Source organism: Egretta garzetta, unplaced genomic scaffold (assembly GCF_000687185.1).
Source record: "Egretta garzetta isolate BGI_Z169 unplaced genomic scaffold, ASM68718v1 scaffold445, whole genome shotgun sequence".
Lineage (NCBI taxonomy): Eukaryota > Metazoa > Chordata > Aves > Pelecaniformes > Ardeidae > Egretta > Egretta garzetta.
The window spans coordinates 675232-687776 of NW_009259855.1; the positions used below are offsets into that span (position 1 = coordinate 675232).

Consider the following 12545-nt stretch of genomic DNA (forward strand, 5'->3'; position numbering starts at 1 on the left):
GGGATTAATATTCATCAGTACCTGTCACTGTATTCCCTGCTTCTGTCAGCTTTCCCTCTGCACATCTCTTGTGTGCTGAGTGTCTCAGAGCCTCTTTTCAGTGTTCGGTTAATCTTTAGGGTTGGGGCTTCTCCTGATGCTTTGATCAGCACTTACATGCGTAGTAATTTCTTTTCAGCAGTGACAAATCATTTGCTCACCAGACAAGAGCAGAGTAAAAAGGCAAAACCCCTGAAAACCTGCTTCCAAAGCTGACTTACTGATGAGTTGTTTAAACCAAGTAATGATCCCCCCCCTCGCCCCACCCCAACCTCCCCCAAACAAAACCCAAACAGAACATTTTCCTCCCCTTCCCCCCCAGGTAATCAAGGTAGATGGATTTCTCAAAATGGCGTTGTAGGACGCAAGGCAAAACAAAGACAACTTAATGGTCCTGGGATGATTACTAAAATGATAGGTATTGGGTTTTCAGGGTCTTGGTTGCTCTATGTTGAGTGTCTGGGCTTGAGAGGTTTTCTCATTAGCTTTTATATGTTTCCTAACAACAATGAAACGATCCAAGCAGTAGATTTCTGAAAGATGATTGTAGTTCATGGGTAGTTAAAGTCACTATTCATCTGTAGCATGATTTAATACTGATCAGTCTGTTTTATCTTTAGAATGTGCTTTGTATTATGTCAGAGTCATTCATTATTTATTTTGTGTTGACTGTCTGGTGTGTAATATGTGATCTCTGTAAAGTCCCTGTAGTGTTGGCAGTTTTCAGAGATTTGGGTAAGAAAGACCTAATTAATACCTTATCTCTTATTGCACCCTCCCTTACTGATGCTTTTTTGTTGCTTGTGGTGCCAGTAGTTCTGTGCTGTTCTGCGTTCTTCAAAGAACTAATGCATAGTAAGAGCTGATTTATTATGTGGCAGGAAGCTCTTTGAATAATCTATTCAGTTGCACAGTTGTTCAAAATAACCACCACTTGAAGGTTCATCTTTTATCTGATCAAATAAATTCTGTGAAATGTGGCAAAATTGCTTTTCTGATGCTTATTACTGTCCTTGGGCTGTAGGGCAGCAGTGCCACTTTGTTTTCGAAGCTTCTTGCACACTTTGTTGCAGAGAAACTCATGTAATACATAAATGTTGAGGGTTGTACTGTGATAGTTGCTGAAGTTGATCGGAGCCACAGAGCATATCAAAAAGCTCTGAGGTATTACTTCATAAATAGCTCCTTTCCTCACCTGTCTACAAAAATTACTATTTGAAGCCTTGTCTATTTTCCTACTATCATAAGCCTAAAAATCTTGGGGAAGATGGAGAACTGGTTTATAATGCACGCATCAATAACAAAACATGAGCACACGCAGTAAGCTGCTTGATGTTGAAACTCAATGCAGCTGTCAATTTGGCAGAAAATCTGCCACAGATAGAAATGAGATTGAACTGTTGTATCGTTCAATGTTTCTTAAAAGACCTCAATCAAGACCTAGCAGGCATTAGTGAAAGTTTTAAGGGTTGGATGCTCTTCCCAATATATGCCCCTGACACACTAATGTAGCTGTTGAGAGAAGGAAGCAGGCCTTTTAGAAGACAAAGATTAATTGGGGGAGAATGCCCAAATCTTCCCTGTGAGGCCATTTCTCCAGTGGAATTTTTGTTGGGCTTCCAGCAGCCCCATTTTGGGTTCTGACCCAAAGGGTGGCAAGAAGCCCTCAGCAGAGCAGATGAAGCTGTGCTTTCACAGCCTGGCTTAGTTCCAGGCTATGATCTAGAGCTTCACTGGGACTCATGAGCATCTGGTCTTTGGTTTTTGCCTACTGAATGAAGGAAGAGCTGTGAGTGTGGCCATGATCTATTTGAACTGCTAGGCTCTGTTTAACGAACAGAAGACCATATATTTGCTAACTGATGTTTTTGAGTCTTCCTGGAGAACACATTTAAGCACAGGAAACTAGTGAAATCTGCTATGGACTGCGTAGGCAGGTCCACTTCATTTGGAGCCAGTGTTTTAACTGAGGAGTTTAAGGGCTGAGCAATGTCCTTCAGGAAGTTACCATCCCACTCATTTTATCCCCATACTTCATTCTGTTTATGGCATTACGCTCGAGATGTTGTGATAGAGAGAATATCTTAGTACAGTGAATGCTGAAAGGTGAAAATAGTGAAATCTAATTTTTTTTGGAGGTGGGGGGAAGGGAGGAACCCCAAACACCTACTATGATTCAGTTAGCAAAGTTAGACCAATAAATCCTACCCCAAATTCTTAGGAAGAAAAATCTAAAGCTGAGGTTAGGAGACAGTATTTAGGTGCTTGATACACTTTTGAGAGTGAAGGAATGTCTAATCTTGACTTTAGCCTCCAAACTTAAAAAAACTCAAACAAACAAACAAAACTCTAATTGTTTTTCTTGTCAACTGCAAATACTCATTAAACAGCTGTTAAAATTATTTTTTTGTAATTGGAAGAGAAGCATATACTTGAAATACTTGATAGCTGCTTGTTACCACTTCATCTCCATTTGACAAGAGTCAGGAGCACAACTTTAAGGTTATCTGTAGTATGGGCATAGGCAAGTAAATAGCACCTCGTGGAAAACTTGTGTTTGATTTCAGAGAGTCAGAGTGTTTGACATATACACACAGTCTGCTGTGTACATTCTAACAGCTTCTGATGTCCTGTGGCTACTACTTCAGAAAAAAAGTGAAAGCAAATGGAAGGAAATAAACTACAAGCAGACAATCTCATCTTTTTTTTCTTTAAATAATAAGGATTCAATTTTTTTTATTTTTTTATTTTGTGGGGTTTTGTTAGCTGAATGTGCTACATAGTCCTCACCTTCATGATTTGGAAGGTAATTAGAGGATTTGTAATATCCCACTGGTTTGATCACAACTTCTGCTCGTGACATTTTATAATGAGCATATAGCTTATAAATAATGTTTTGAAGGTATAAGGTTATGCAGAGATAATTGCACAGCTGAAATGCACTGGCAGAAGGCCAAAGGCTAAGCACTTTCCACCATCCCTTCTAAATTGAATAACTTCACTTTATGAAGTGTATCATCAGAAATTGTTTTCATTACTCCCAGGGGGCAAATTAAGGTTAATAAAAATCCAATTCCTGATTACCCGTGTGTGTGAATATTTGTATTTTTAGAACCTTTCTTTGTCAATTACATTCCTCACTGACTGTGTATATGCAAATACAAGCACGTAGGTCATAGTTTCAGCTGATGTGTTTCTACAGTTTTGAACTGTTTTACCTCTCTGAGACAGACTTCCTCTAAACATGATTGTGAGACCCAGCAGGATTTTTCAAACTGAGCAAAACTAAACGCACTCCTTCCATGAAGCTGTTGTTCCTCACATCCCCTGAATCCCACCATCCTGCATTCTGCTTGACCCACATAGCAGCCATTTGACCCATCCACTTCAGACTTCAAAACCAGTATTTGCATATCCTCTTCTTTAAACGTTACGTTAAATAGCATATTCTTCATACCTGGCAACCCAGTGTTTTGTGGATTCTTAGGCAATCTGAGAAACCCTTTAGTAAAGGTGAAGTAGGGGGGAAGTTTTTCCATTTTCTCCCTGTGATAAATCAGTTACATATATAATCTGAAATAGCACTCACATGTTGGAGTCACCTTTTTTAGTACTCCGCTTTTACAACTTCAGATTATACTCTTGTAACAAGTGCCCTCTTCTTTTCGCTCTGCTGTTCCATGCCCTCCTCTTCTTCCCACTTCCAAAACCCGAGGACTTCTGCTGTCTTGCTAAGACAGCTGTTTCTGCCTCTTAGCGTAAGAACAAACATTGTGTGTAAAGAACAGTATAAGAAAGGGCCTACTGTACAGTAATAATTACCCAGGATAATCTTTCAGCCTCTTGCTTTTTCAGAGATGGCGTCTTTATCACTTGGTGGATTTTCTTTTTTTTTGTCTATGAGCTTATCAGTTTTTAGAAATCTATGTACTCTTATAGCACCAGGAATAGCTTTTGGTAGAATTATCCTATTGCTAACATTTTGGTACCTTTTTTAAAAGAAAAGGGTTCTTTTCCTATCCCTGAAATTAAATTAAGGAATTAATAAATTGCTTTTTTTGATCTTAAAATTAAATTTAATTATATTTAAAAATAAAATTAAATTTTCATTAAATGGAAAAGTTTCACACCAGTTAGTTAATATGTTCAGTCTATTACAGTCCCAATACTGAGAACAAAGCATTAGGGAAACCAAAGAGAAGTCGTAACTGGGAATGCTTGGAGGAAAAAGAAATCATGTTACCATTTCTAAATCTATGCATTTGTTGCATTTTTTTTTTCTTTGTTGGATGAAACAGTGTTTAAAAATTTTTCTCTACAGGTTATTGACATGCCGGAACACAATCCTGGAGATATGGGTGGAACAATGAGACTGGGGAAGAGGAGGACTGTTTTCAAAACACAAAATTCTGTTTTAAGTAAGTTACATTTCTGCTCTTATGACTTGCGTTTTGGATAGAAACTCTGTAACGTGGCAGAGCAAAAATGCCAAAGCATGTTTTGTTAAGGGACTACAACCTCAAGCAAGCAGTTAAGTGACAGCTTCCCTGAGCTCATTCACTCTGATCCTGTTCCCATATACATTTACCCAGAATCAGAATGTAAAGAAAGAAATGGGAGACATCTGGAAGGCCTGGTGAAGAGGTAGTTAGGGTCCAGCACTTTAAATAAACAAGGAGACTGATGAGATAACTGAAATGCATTTTATGGTAGTTTAATTGATTATCTTCTTGGGAAGATCAGAGCATTTTCTTCCTATTTTCTTTGTGAGTCAATAGGACGTGTGAACCAGGGCTTCTTGTTCTATCCCTGAAGCTTTTTGGTAGAGCTAACCCAAACTTCTACCCGTTATGCTATTGCTAGACCTAAACATTGCTTCTGTCATTCCGCAGAGTTGCCAGTACATCTCAGCCTTAAACATCTGGCCTCACTGCCTTAGTCCTCACCTTGTCTTGACAATGTTTGCTAGTTTGTATCCTAATTACAGCCAGGCCCTGCTTAACTCCAGTCTCTGATCCAGCACTGCCGTAGGCCTAACCCAGCCCTGGAAATAGCTTTGTTTTGGGAAAGCAAATTATTTGTTGTAGGAAAGGAAAATTATTTGCTTTAACAGGATGCTTCAAAAGGCAAACTAAAAGCAAACAGAATATAGAACAAATGATTCAATTTGATCTATGAGTATTTTAAAATTGAAGTAATGGTTGTGTCCTGTTAATCAGCCTGTAATACATATATAAGTGATGCTGAAAATGAGTAAACAGTGGTTTCTTGTCCATCGATAAATATGGGCATATTTCTTACATTGCCCTGCCTCTGACCTTGATCTGAACTATTACTGTATTTAGCTATGTTGAACTTATGGAATGTATCTCTCTGAGCTTTTAAAAATGACATCTACTTTAGCAGGAGACTGAAGTGTAATACATATGCATGCTTAAAAAATCTGCCTTTCTAGAGAATGCCTGTGCTAGTGATCTGACTGCCCTGGATGATGCTTTGCCTAGATGTGGTATAAATATGCATATCACAATGTACAAGTTATTCTGTGGCCTAAACACTTCTTGGAAAAGTTAATAAAAATTAACATGTGTTGTAACTCTTGACCGGTATTATGAGTTGTTTAGATGACCATATTTATCAAAGACTCATAAAAAGCTCTGGTAGTTTACTCAGGAAATCAGTTCCTGTTTCTAATGCTTATAACTTGAATGTTTTTGAAAAGGTAGCTCCTTAAAATTAATGCATACACCACTTTTTGTAAAATTGCAGTACTATCACTCTACAGTTTTTGGAGATCCTCGCAGTCTAGTTCTTGTACCAGCCCCTAAGAGAGATAGTAACCCTAATGACACTAGGGTACATTGAGAGCGAAGTTTGAGCTGTGAATGTAAGTGAGAGATATGATTAAATTCTGGTTTACTGCATACTGCTACCTTAGTCCTTGTTGCTCTGGAATGTAGTGTGTTCCAGGTTAGGCTCAGAGGACTGCAAGAGTCATTTGGGTAAGGAGATCAGGAAAACAGAGAAAAACAATATTCTCTGTTTGTCATTGGATGTATTATGCCAGCTGCCATGCATAATCAATTAAAATGGAACAGATGCTATGAAAAGGCTTCCTTTGCTGCACCTTTTGTGTACAACTGTTGTAAAACCCTGAAGGGATTTTATGTTGCTTGTTCACTCAAACATCTTTTATTTTATTTTGGGCTTTACAATTTGAATTAATTTAAGTGTGGCCTTCAGACTGTAGTCTATAACTAAGCTATTTCTGGTCAAGGAATGTTGAATATGAATCCTGAATGAACTCAGGTAACAATAAATTAAAAGAAACTAGTTATCACTCAGAAAAACAGAAAGCTGGAGTGAGATGAATAGTGTCCTGTTATGTTTTACATGTGAAATTTTTTTGAGGTTTAAATTATAAGAAATAGTTGTAACAACTATTAAAGCAACACATTAGCATTAATTTATTTTTTGTTGTATATTCAGGGAAACTTTATGGTGATGCAATGTTTGTAGAGGAGCGACACAGGCATCGATATGAGGTAAGCACTGCTAATGTACTTTGTGCTCAAAAGTTAAAGCTTAAGTAAATTTTGTTTCAGTAGGCACGATTCTCCTTAAAGCCAATGGGAGATTTCTTACATAAACAAAGCTGAAAATTTAGTAATGGTTAGACAGTATAATTTAGATCGAAAGGAACCTCGGAACCTCTGCAAGTGTAACTCTGTTTGGAGCTAAGCCAACTTCAAAATTATATCAGGCTGCTCAGGATTTTGTCCCATCCAGTTTTGAATCTCTGAAGAGAGAGGTTCCACAACATCTTTTAACAGTCTGTTCCAGTGCTTAACCACTTCACTATGAACCCTTTTTTCCTTCATATCTAATAGGACATTTCCTTGGGCAGTTTGTCTTTTATCTCTGTCTTATGCTGTGCATCTCTGAGCAGAGTCTGGCTTTGTCTTCTTTATACCGTCCCATTAGATAGCTGAAGTCAGCAAAGAGATCCACTCTTTGTCTTCTCTAGGCTGAACAAATCCAGTTTATCCAGTCCTTCCTCCTATGTTGCACGTGGTCCAGGCCCCTAACCATCCTGGTTGGACCTTCTATGGACTTGCAACATTTTGTCAATCTCTTTCTTGTACTGAGGGGCCTGAAACTAGACACAGTATCGCAGAGGTGTTCTTGCAAGTGTTCAGTAGAGGGGATTAGTATAGTGTACTGTTTCTGTGGTAGAGGAGGTTCAGTGTTTTAGCAAAATGGTCTTAGAGAGTGATGTCATAGATTACCCGAGTTGACTCCCTGTGAAGTATTTGAAAGGTAAAGGCTTATAATCCTTAAATGCATTGCTCCTTGGCCAATTTGGCTTATTTAAAGGCTTGGATTATGTTCAGGTAGCGTGCTTTCTTTCATAGTCTAAATGTAGGCAGACTTCAGGCATCTACAACTTGAAGGCTACCATCCAGCTCTGTAGGCCCCTTGTGTAGTTCCACTCCTCTGTTTGAGAACATCTGAGCAAAGGTGTCTATGTACATTCAAAATACTGTCATTCAAGGCAATGAGCGAGAGCTGAACTCCTACAGTTATCTCAGAGATAGTTCAGAAGGGACCTGACTCCATCTGTATCTCCACAGGGGCCTGAGCTACAAGCTGATTCGGACAATGTTAAGTTTCCTTAAAAAGCTGGGAGGAGAATGCGATGGTGGTAAAGGTGCTCAGAGTTTGAATATTAGCTGAGTGGTTAGAACATCACCAAGGAAATGAAACAGCTCACTGCAGAGCTTCTCGGTTTGAAGGATGAGCTGAACCACAGTTTGTGTCATAACCACTGAAATGCAGTGTTCAAAGAGGAGGTCAGTCTTTACGCCTACTGTAGTGGGCTGTTTAAAAAATGAGGAATGCAAGCTGCTCAGAATCAGGAGCACAGCAAGCAGAAGGGACCCTGGCTTTAATCTTTTGAGTGTTATGTAGCAAGTTTTTAAAATTACTGGTTCATCTCTTATTAAATAAGCATGCCCACTTTTACAAATTCATACCAGAGAGTTGTTAAAACAAGAAAGAAAAAGTTCCCAGCTCTTTTCTCAATTCTTTTCATTCTTGTATGCATACTAAAACCATTACAATTTACTACTACTGTTTGTTAAATCCAAAAAGAAATAGAACTACAATTATTATTACTTTCAATATTTCAGGTGAACCCAGAATTGACTCACTGCTTTGAAGAGAAAGGTTTGAAATTTGTTGGCCACGATACAGAAGGGAACAGAATGGAAATTATTGAACTGGAGAGTGAGTGTCTTACTTGTCTGTAGTACTTTCTGCATCTATTAAAACTGTGTGAACTATAGGTTGTCAAATGGCATGTAGGTGCAATATTTAGCTGTCATAACAGCCAAGATCATGTTGGGGGATACTGCTGACTCCACCTATGTGTTACAATGGGTGAAGATTCAGAGGATGTTAGGAGAAGTTTTATACTTCTCAAGGATTGGACATGTATTTGATTATCACGGAGAGACATGCTACTTTTCCAAAAGGTGATAATTGTAGCTCAGCAGGATTTGGCTATGTAGAATCATACATATTTGTGATTTGAGAGGTCATCTAGTCTAATACTCTGCTTCCAACACAGGGCTACCTTCAAATATAGATTAGGCTGTTGAAAGCCGAATCAGTCAAGTTTTGAGTATCTCTAAGTATGCTGTTGGTTGGACTTCAGACCGCTCCCCACTACTCTTTGAACCCAACAGTCCAGCCATTTTTTAACACGCTTTGTAGTCTACCCATAGTCGATAGCTCCTAACTTAGATGCTAGGAAACCATTTCAAAAGTGTTGCTAAAGTCAGGATGAAGGAAGGCTATTACCCTCCTTGCATCGAAGGACTGATTGTTCCCAAGCTTATTGTGCCCAATTGTCTTCCTGTCCTTTGTGTATCTGGAAATGCCTTGGAGGAGGATTTTTTTCATAATCTTGCCATAAACTGAGGTTAGGCTGACCATCCTATAGTTCCTTGGATCCTTCTTTTTGTCTTTCTTGAAGAGGGCATGGTGACTGCCTTTTTCCAGTCATCAGGGACCTCTCATGATCGCCTTGGCCTTTTAGAGGTTAAAAAACCAGCTTCATGATGACATTGACCTGTTCCCTAAGCACCCTCAAATATTCTTAGTGAGGTGCTAACAACTAATAAACGTTCAGTTTGCTTGAGTATATGAAATATGTATACATGCAATATAGCCAATGTATAAAACATCACTGGAATGTATTACCTGGAGAGGCTGTGAAATCTCCATCCTTGCAGATAGAGACCTTCAAAACTTGACTAGACAAAGCTGTCAGTCAAGCCTGATTTAATTTTGAACTTGACCCTGCTTTGAGCAGGAGGTGGGACTAGAGACTTCCCAGTGTGCCTCCTGATCAGTTTGTCTCTTTCAGTCACCCTGTTTAGGATCATAGAAAAAAATATGAAAATCAAATAGAAAGCAAGTTCCTTTCTTTCACAGAAGTGATTCAGATAGATGAGGGTTTGATACTGTGGAAATCTGGTAGGTTTGGACTACTTTACTAAGTAAGACTTGATTTCTTTTCTAAAAGGTTCTGAAGTAAAAAGAAGCTACACTGCATATCTTTGAATACTACACAGAATAGCTCTTAGAAACAATCTTTCTGATTTTGCTTGATCCTTTGATTAACTCCTTGCTGTTAAGTCATTGTTGGCTAGATGAGTATCTGTCACCTGAAGATGCAGGCTACCTTACATGACTTCTTTTCCTTTCTTATGTGGCTCCTAATTGCCATTGGTTAAGATAAACTCCGTGCACAGAAACATAAATTTATCATAAGAGAACACTATCATCCTGTGGAGTGCTATTTGTGACATAATGCTCCTGAGAATTTATTTTATACACTCTATGGTATGCTCCATGGTGTTGCAATTTTGAACCAGGGTTTCAATATAGACACCTACTTACAATGTCAAGCAACTGCGCCATAGAGAGTGATCTGAGAGCAAAGGACACATGTGAATTCATAAACTACTAATTGTCATGGTGTTCTTTGCTTAGTTTGTTCCTGATAGATTACGTCCGTTACGTATGCTGGTTTGGGAGGCTATTTTGTTATGAAACAAATTCTATAGAGAGCACTGTGAAATAAATCAGGCAGAATTTTTAAATTGCATGTTACTGTGAAAAGAATAGAAGCAGCAGTAAAACCTGGCATTATTTCACAATGGGCTGCAAGGAGGCTCTGATTACTAACGAAAAACAGTCATCATAGGGAGGAGGGTGGGTTGGAGCGGAAGCACAGAAATAACAGTACACCAGATAGCTTAGGCAAAGCTTTTAAGCAAAATATCCCCACAGGAAATATTTGATGCTTTGTCACTGTCTTGTTTTATAGCTTTAAAGAACTAAATTGCATAGAATCATAGAATTGTTTAGGTTGGAAAAGACCTTTAAGATCATCAAGTCCAACCGTTAACCTAACCCTGCCATCCCACCACTAAACCATGTCCCTAAGCAACTTGTCTACCCATCTTTTAAATACCCCCAGGGATGGGGGCTTTACCACTTCCCTGGGCAGCCCATTCCAGTGCCTGACAACCCTTTCGGTGAAGAAATTTTTCCTAATGCCTAACCTAAACCTGCCCTGGTGCACCTTCAGACCATTTCCCCTTATCCTATCACCCGTTACCAGGGAGAAAAGGCCGACCCCCACCTCGCTACACCCTCCTGTCAGGCAGTTGTAGAGGGTGATCAGGTCTCCCCTCAGCCTCCTCTTCTCCAGGCTAAACAACCCCAGTTCCCTCAGCCACACCTCACCAGACTCATGCTCCAGACCCCTCACCAGCTTGGTTGCCCTTCTCTGAACACGCTCCAGCACCTCAATGTCCTTCTTATAGTGAGGGGCCCAAAACTGAACACAGCATTCGAGGTGCGGCCTCACCAGTGCCAAGTACAGGGGCACGATCACTCCCCTGCTCCTGCTGGCCACACTATTCCTGATACAAGCCAGGATGCCATTGGCCTTCTTGGCCACCTGGGCACACTGCTGGCTCATATTCAGCCGTCTGTCAACCAGCACCCCCAGGTCCTTTTCTGCCAGGCAGCTTTCCAGCCACTCTTCCCCAGGCCTGTAGCATTGCATGGGGTTGTGATCCAAGTGAGGGACCCGGCATTCCCAGATTGGGAAACAAGAGAGCTGAAGATTTAAGAGAAGATGAAGCAGCATGGCTTGTTTAGCTTAGCAGGCAGAGTTGAACGATGGTGATACTGTCATCCTCAATCACACAGGCCAAACAGCAGGAGAGAAGAGCACCATAAGAAGTGGATATAAGTTTGCTGTAACAAAGATGGCCTTTGAGTTAGCAAAAGGTTTCTAAGCAAAAGGAGAGAGTATCAGAAGAGCTTTCTAGTGGGAGCAAAAAAACATAGAGGGTGTTATGGCAGAGCCTTGACCCTTTGTGCGTGAGACTACTCGATGTAGCTGCATTCAATAACAGGAAACATGAAGTTCCAGGAGATCCCTTCCAGGCCTAATTATTTGAAGCTTGTTTTCCCCAGTTTCTCTGTATGTTGCTTTCATATCCATCTCTTAGTGTGTAAATAGTTGCTGTATGTTAACCCTTGGTCTTTTAGGAACTGTTTTATTTTTCCCTCAGGTATTTATGGGTGCATGTTCTGAATATACATGCATAAATATATATTGGAAACCAAAATACTATGAAAATAACATGATAAATGTAGACTTTGTGGTTGTTGCTCCCCTCCCCCCTTACCTGTCAGTACAGGTTTATTATTCAGCTTTTAATTACATCATTGTGCACATTAAGGCTGAATCACAGGATGATTTTTCCTTAATTTACCTTACTAACCTTCTGCCTCTGAAGTCAATTGCTTTTCATGGAAAAAGTTAAGGTTCCTGCTGCCTTGCCCTTAAGTTCACACGTGCTTATCTGGCTTTTGGACTCCTGTGTGAAATCTTCAATAAACTTTTTTTGGTAACAGTTGTTCTACTGTCTTCCTACGTCTTATAATTTTCTTTGACATCTATCTTGCAGATCACCCATATTTTGTGGGAGTTCAGTTCCACCCAGAGTTTTCCTCAAGACCTATGAAACCTTCACCTGCATACCTTGGACTGCTGCTAGCAGCAACTGGGACACTCAATGCATACTTGCAACGTGGATGTAAATTGTCTCCAAGGTAATCTTTCTTACTCACTTGCCTGCGGTTTGACAGTCACATTTTTGGAGGGACTATCCTGTCCTTCAATTCAGAAGACCAGAATTGCAAAAAGGAATTCTTCATGTATTGATTTACTTGTTCCTGTGTATGCCTGACATAAACCCTGATGTAAAAAGTATCTGTAAGCAGTAAGCACAGTTCCTGACTTCCTTCTTTTCAGAGGCTATGAGGGTTAAAGCCAGATCCATACATTATAACCAGAAAGAAGTAAAAATCCTTTAGTAAATCTACCTGAAGTTAGTGGCCTCCTGTGTTAACTT

At 39.6% G+C, this 12545-nt stretch overlaps 1 protein-coding gene across 8 annotated transcripts in view; it reads left to right on the top strand.

Moving 5' to 3' along the window:
- The window catches only part of CTPS2 (CTP synthase 2), a 77852-nt gene that overhangs the window by 52823 nt on the left and 12484 nt on the right, over window positions 1-12545 (top strand). For 7 of the 8 annotated variants that reach the window (XM_035895494.1, XM_009639957.2, XM_035895500.1 and 4 more), the window contains 4 exons: window positions 4361-4457; window positions 6529-6584; window positions 8232-8328; window positions 12099-12243. In XM_035895494.1, coding sequence (XP_035751387.1) covers window positions 4361-4457; window positions 6529-6584; window positions 8232-8328; window positions 12099-12243 — 395 coding nt within the window. Of the gene's footprint in view, window positions 1-4360; window positions 4458-6528; window positions 6585-8231; window positions 8329-12098; window positions 12244-12545 lie in introns of those variants that run through there. The other variant, XM_035895498.1, reaches the window with a different exon arrangement.